Source organism: Micromys minutus, assembly GCF_963924665.1.
Source record: "Micromys minutus genome assembly, chromosome: 25".
NCBI classification, from domain to species: Eukaryota; Metazoa; Chordata; class Mammalia; order Rodentia; family Muridae; genus Micromys; species Micromys minutus.
This window is the reverse complement of record NC_137960.1, coordinates 17,200,831-17,207,946: the sequence shown is the minus strand read 5'-3', so window position 1 is coordinate 17,207,946 and position 7,116 is coordinate 17,200,831. Positions and strand designations below refer to the sequence as shown.

Genomic DNA, 7,116 nt, shown 5'->3' with positions numbered 1-7,116 from the left:
GATTGGTCCGTGAGGTCTGGTCACTCCATCCCCTTAAAGAACTTCAGGCAGGATGCAAGGAGAAACCTGACAAGAAAACCACCTATTTGAGCCTTCTAAACCTAGAGCCTTCCCTAAGGCTCCACCACGCCCACCGGCGGAGGCCCCGCCTACCGGCCGACACCAACTCACCCACTCCGCTCCGGTTCAGCCAACCCAGGCGAGTTCTCTTAGTTCAGGCCCCGCCTACCACAGACCCCACCCACCCGGGCCCACGCTTCTTATTCAAACCCCACCCACCACTCGCCCAGGCTCCGCCCGCTGCCCCGCCCGTGCTTAAGGCCCGCTGAAGCAGGGGGTCTGTCTGTTCAGAGTCCTCGGGCCTCCGAGCCGTTCGAGAGACTGAGCGGACCCTAGTGCGCTTGCGCGGCGTCGTGGGCCGGGTTCCCCTGCAGCTCGGACTTGGTACAGCCGAGCGGTTGGTGCGGTCTGCAGCTGCAGCCTCGGGGCGCGCTTTTCAAATCGTCCCTGACTTGCGCCACCGAGATGGAGGGGCAGCTGCTGAGGGGCCTCGCCGGGCAGCAGGTGAGCGAGGCCGGGGACTGGAGAGCTGCAGCCTGGACTGAGATCGGGAGCCGGGCGAGCTCCGTGGCGTTGCTCGCCTGTGGGCTGCACCCAAGGAGAAGAGCGAGGCCCCGGGCTGGAGGAGGACGCCGGCGCCCTTCCCACCTGTGGTTCTTCCCAGGCTTGCAGAGAAGGTGATGCCCGGGGAGCCCGTGTCTGGTTTGCTCCCAGCACCTCCCCGGCCAGTGCAACTGGGCGTCTAATGCAAGGTGCTGCTTACAGTGGTGTAGGCGAGCATCAGACTGTGGCGGGGACCGCGGGGTGGACGCTCCTACGGCTTGTTCTTAGCTTTCCAGGAAGGTGTAAGTTTAAACGTGGATTCTTGCACAAGTTCTAGGAAAAAACACCGAGCTGCAAACAACAAATCCAGTGTTTGGGGGTTTTTGTTTGTTTTTTTAGCCATCTAAAAGGTGTTCAAAACCTTTTACAGTTAGTGTAGTCAAGGATGAATATTTCTTGGAAACCCCAGTCAAATGATAAAGGTATACTTCCTGTTCATTATTGTAGCATTTTCATTAAAAGAAAACCCTCGTGCTCTTTTAGCTGCATCTTCATTTCCGTTTTAATTTTCACCTCTTACCGGCTCCCGAAGTATAGTAATTTGAACCATATACTATTGCCAGATTTGAGGGTCAAGAGGACAACTGCAGGCTCGTAGAATTTCTACGGCATTGTTAGGAAGCCCTCCTTAATTCTCTGGAAAGTTGAGGAAGGCTTAGGGTTATTAATTATCAAGTATTAGTAATCAATGACAGGACCTGTTTTCCACAAACATATACAAAACTTACAACTCTCTTGTGAAGTATTTCTTCTCATTTTGTTATGTATCCTGGGTGCCGTGGTTGCCTTTTCCAAGGGTAGCCTTGAACTCCTGAAACTCCTCCTGCCTCCACTTTCCTACTGTGGAGTTTACAGGCATGCCCCACCAAGCCAGACTTCTGTGGAGTGGAGCTGGGGTCCAACCCAGTGCCTTGTGCATAGGCAAGCCCTCGGTCAGCTGAGCCACACTTCATTCCTATGTTAATTGTTAACACAGCTGCTGTTTTTACCCGAACTGAATGAAGATTTGTTGAGTTTCTCATAAGGATCCTGTGAGTGCTGGTGTGGTTGGCCATCCAAATCTGACTGTGTGTGTGTGTGTGTGTGTGTATGATGCATACAATACTCACAGTATATATAGAAAATATATTAAGGCTCGTTTATGTAAATATGGCGAGATAGTAATTGCTAAGCATAATATCAAAATAATTAAAATGTAGAAGTGGATTTTGTTTGGGTTTTGAAACTAAACAACAAAATAGCAATAGGTTTCGACTTCGCAGGAACACCCGAATCGGGGGAATTTCATACTTGACTAACAAACGCTGCATTTTTATCTGGCATGTATCCCCAAATGAAATCTGTGATCTAACAGGATGAGTCTAGAGGTTTAGTGGTTTGCGCTCTACTCCAACCCGGGTGGGGCGTGTCTCTGACTTCTCACGCACTGCATATTGGGTTTGGAGTGAGGTTGGGGTCCAGTACCATCCTGCTGTGTGGTTCAGAGTTGTCTCTATGGCTGAAATGCCTGTCTTGGAAGGTTGCCGGGTTTGGTAACCTCTCCGAGGCAGGCGCACAGGCTTGAGAGATGATGACTGGTTTTTATTACATCCCTTTGTCCTACTCCGAGCACCTAACCGTTCTTCCCGGTAAAGTCTGTGCTCCCGCAGAAAGAAAGCGCAAATGGAAATGCAGTTTGGGAAGCAACAGTTTGTCCTTGTAAAGTGTTCTCAGAGCACCAATCACATTTCTCTGCAGTTCAGGTTTCTCCTGTACATGAACAGTTCTTCGGTACGTGGACTTCTGTCTAAGACACAGAGATTAGAACTGGTGACATGTTTGCTGTACACGGTGGTCACCCCGAGCTTGGTCTTGGGGACCCGAGACCTGAGCTGGAGAGAGAGAACACCCCCCAAAGTCGATATCTGACCACCACGTAAATACCATGGTGTGACAAGTATCTGTGTGCCCACACCTTACACACACACACACACCCTGAACTTGTATATACATGTCTTACACATACACAGCACACATGATGATAATAACAACAATGAATTAAATATTCTAGTGGCAGGCATACTGTATATAAACAGCTCTTCTTTTTTTTTTCCACCTAGCCTTTGCTCTCTTTGCCAACATGTCATAAGTACAGTTGTTAGGTGGTAGCGGTTTTGGTCAGAATTACTTAAGAATGCTTTGGTTTCTGGCTTGTTTTACCAAGCCCCCATCCCTGCTTGCAATTTTCAAAGTCACCTCTCAGGATCGACGATAGGACTCCTCTGCCTTGCCTTTGTGCTGTCCAGGCTCTTAGAACCATCAAGATGTTGCCCCTCCACAACCTAGGTCACGGGCGTCGTAAGTTCTGCCTTCCTGAGGCATTAGGGATCAAATTCAGGACCCCACGCCTTTTACAGGGGCATTGCACTGATGAACTGCGCCCAGCTCTAATGCCCCTTCTGATGTGTTTATAAAAAGATAAGGAGATTGAAGCCTGCACAGGTGTGGTGAGGTGTGGACCAGCCACACGATGGTAGATGGTATAGTCTGTTAGAGTTTATTCAGGGCATGGGGAGGGGAGTTAAGAGGGGAGTAGGGGCAGAGCGGGGAGGGGGGTGAGAGAAGAGAAGTAGAGGCTGTCCGTGAGCACGTGGAGGTGGGGGGAAAGGGAATAGCGGGAGAAGGAACGGGAAGGGAAGAGCAAGAGAGTGGGGAGGGGGCAGGCTTACAGCCAGGTAACTGTGGGGTGGAACCTAGGATGCTGACATCTTCTGTGTGCAGATACACACGTGCAGAGCTATGTTTGTCTGTGCACATACATATGGAGGTCAGATGTCAGCTTTGTAGTACTCCCTTATTGTTTTCCACTTTTTTTTTTTCTTTTTTGAAACAAGTTGTATGTAGCCACTGGCTGACCTGGGACTCAGTAACTACAGGAGGCTGACATGGAGTCACAGAGATCTGCCTGCCTCTGCCACCTCTGTGCTGAGATTAAAGGTGTGAGCCACCATTCCTCTGTGTGTGTGTGTGTGTGTGAGAGAGAGAGAGAGAGAGAGAGAGAGAGAGAGAGAGAGAGAGAGAAAGTATTTTTTTTTAAGATTTAATTTATGTATATAAGTACACTGTCACTGTCTTCAGACACACCAGAAGAGGGCATCAGACCCTGTTACAGATGGTTGTGAGCCATCATGTAGTTGCTGGGAATTGAACTCAGGACCTCTGGAAGAGCAGACAGTGCTCTTAACCACTGAGCCGTCTCTCCAGCTGAGACTATATTTCTTATTGGGCCTGCAGCTTTCTAGTTTTGCTAGACTGACTGCTGGGGAGCCCTGGGATCTGCCTTCAGCTCCCCAGCTCTGAGGTTACAGGGGCCACACCACGGCCTGGCTATCCTGTGTATGAACTCGGGTCTCTAAGCTCCAGGGTGAGCACTGTGTCCACTCGGCTAACTCCCGGCTTCTCCTCCTATTTGTCTTAAATGTGTATTTACATGGGTGTGTGTACACGAGTGTGAGGAAGGCTGGGAGAAGGTGTCAGACCCCCTGGAGCTGGAGTCATAATTGTCTGTAAGCTGCATGCTGCGGGTTCTGGGAACCGAACTCATATCCTCTGGAAGAACGGCAAGTACTCCCGTTGGGCCTCCATCTTCTACTTTTAAAGGTTCCGGCTATTCTGTTCTTAGCTTCGTTCTGTCCGATCTCTTAGCTCTTAACTGTAACTACTCACCGCACCAGGACCGCGATGTAGGTTTCTGTTTGACCTAATGGAACCCAGAGAAGGGGGATTGCTCTGGGGACTCTGTTTCCCAACACTGCAGCAGGGTGCATATGGAATAGCTTTTCTTATTGGCCGCGGTGACCCTCCGCTCTGTCTGGCTGTGCTCTGTGGGCTGAGGCTGTAACAGTAATGATTTTAGCTCTTGGAGGGCCCGTCTGCTGCATGCGCAGGGGTTACCTCTCCTTTCCTGATCCTTCTTCTCACTGGATGGCCCGAGTCAGACAGCAATTTCTCCCCAGCAGTACCATGCACACCTACTAAGTAGAGACCGATTCTTTTGCTCTCTCCGACAGTTCCTTGGCTTAGGGTTGCCGGTCAGAGGTTTCCGTCTCCAACGGGTTGTGTGGGAAACATTAGCTTGCTGCAGCAGCAGACACTGTTTTCTGAGTGTATTCAAACACAATGCAGGCATGACACCAGGCAATTCACTCTCCTGCCTCAGCCTCCTCCTACTTGCTTGACTAGCTTTGACAAAGGAGGCAGAGCCACCCACACCTCCCCACCCCCGCCCTCGTCTGTAGCGCACGTGGTAAATGTTTTCCGTTTTGCTGGCCACAATCTTTAAAGTTTTTCAACTCTGCCATTGTGGTTGGAAAACAGCCAGAGCCGGTGCGAGCTAGCGTGATTCAGTACAAGTTTGTTTATGAGCTAGTGTGATTCAGGGCAGCTTTATTTACAATACCAGGCATCAACCGGACCACAGGTTGCTAACTCTTGGTGTTAAGAATGGGGATGGGATCCTAGAAATAACTTCCGAGTGTGCCTTATTTCTTTAGTGGACGGTCACCTAGTCTCACACATAAGCTTTTATTTGTCTTGTTTTTAAGACTTTAAGGTTATTGTCTCTACCATTTCCCAATCCTCAGTGATCTCGTGAGTCTGATTTTTCAGCTGGGGATGGAAGCCCTAACACCCAGCCTTGTGTAGCATGACTGTGGCCCCCTGCTGGGTACTTTTGGTATTGCAACCTTAAGATCCTTGGATTTCACAGTCCACAATTATTTAAAACACCAGAACAATGGTTCTCAACCTTCCTAATACTGCACCTTTTAATACAGCTCCTCATCTTGGGATGACCTCCCCCAATAGCAAAATAATTTTTTGCTACTGCATAACTCATTTTGTTGCCATTATGAATTGCAATGACCACTCCTCAAGGAGTCGAGACCCAGAAGTTGAGAAACAACACCCCATTAGTGGAACTTTTTTTTTTTTTTCCAGCTCTGTTGTTCTTCTGTAAACTTAATTGGAGGGGTCAGGGACTCTGATAAGATACTTTCTCCGTGTTTCAGTTGGTTCTCGGATGTAGCCAGCATGTAGCCCGCTTTGCAAAACCCGTGTGCCAGCTCAATCAGCTGGCTCATTGCTGCATTTCAAAGGCAAAGCTGAACTCCAAGGCACCAAATGGCATGCGTTTATATTTGCACTGTGAGGTAAAGCAGTTTTAAGTCACTCCTGGTGTGCACTTACTGGAACTAACCAGCCTGCCACGGTTTATTCCTGTAGACAAATGGGTCACGGAGATGCTTCTTATAATTAACTGCTGATGATGTGAGAGGAGAAACGACTTTGGTGCTTACAGGTCATCCATAGGTGAAGTAAGAGTTGGGGGAAGGCAGTCATGGTCAAAGAAAGGAGTCCAACAATGGACAGCGTTGGTAGGGTGCCCCAGCTTGTGTTGGTACATACTCCGTGGCTAGGTTATCATGTGACGACTTCATGATGTGGTAACAGAAGGTAATTAAAAAGATTGGTTTCTCTTGTGTGAACAGCTCAGCCGCTTAGGCTTGGAGGGTCCAGTCAAGCCATCCAACAGTTTGCTTTTGCCTGGTAACCACCATGGACTCTCAACTCTGAACTGGCTTCTTCTCTTTTGAAGTCATTTTCCTTTTACTCCTTGACACGTATTAGATCCTATCCATATTTTAAAATTGATATTTTGGTGCAATGAGAAAGTAACCATTTTTTTATTGTTGTTGTTTCTTGTTTGTATTTTTGGCTTTTTGTTTGTTTGGTTGGTTTTTTTGGTTTTTTTAACCACTAAAGCTAGGATTGTCATTTAGAAATAGACACAAGTGCATTCTGGTGCTCGTTCATAAAGAGGGCCTCTCTGGCTTCTGATACTTACAAAGTTCCTGGGAATGAACTTTGGACCTTGCATCTTGTTTGTAGACTTTTAGTGGTATGAATGGGACTTGTGTTTTGAGTGCGACCATCACTTGGTCATTAAACAGAACAAAAGACCAAGAACCAGAACTAAGCTATAAAGAAATTTCTTGGTGACTCATCCAGAGATGAGTCTCTATCCCAGGCTCTGGCAATTTCCAGGCACCGAGCTTCCAGACTTGGCTCCTGATTTCTGTTTCCATTCCTCACTGTGAGGACCAGCCCAGACCTCTCCACTGCGAATCAGCTGTATGCTCTTTCAGAAAGATTTTCCCCCCCCTTGGTGAATTCCGTGTCCCTTGGGCATATCAGAACCTCCTGTAGCTCTCATGATCTGTGCATGTGTGTAGTATGTTGCTTGCAGTTGTTATCATATGCTTAAAAGTCTTTATGTGTGTGGTGGCTACGGGGGTTGGGGTGTGTGTGCACATGTGGAGAAAAGAGGCTACACGGCCTCCGGGAGCTGATGCTCCAGGTAATTTTGAAGTGCTGGGTATATGTGCTGAGACCTGAACTCTGGTCCACTTTTGA

At 48.4% G+C, this 7,116-nt stretch overlaps 1 protein-coding gene across 2 annotated transcripts in view; it reads left to right on the top strand.

Moving 5' to 3' along the window:
- Positions 1-525: 525 nt before the first annotated feature.
- The window catches only part of RTKN2 (rhotekin 2), a gene marked incomplete at both ends in the record, with an annotated part of 60,863 nt that continues 54,272 nt past the window's right edge, over positions 526-7,116 (top strand). For both annotated transcript variants that reach the window (XM_080937532.1, XM_080937531.1), the window contains one exon: positions 526-564. In XM_080937532.1, coding sequence (XP_080793658.1) covers positions 526-564 — 39 coding nt within the window. The remainder of the gene's footprint in view (positions 565-7,116) is intronic.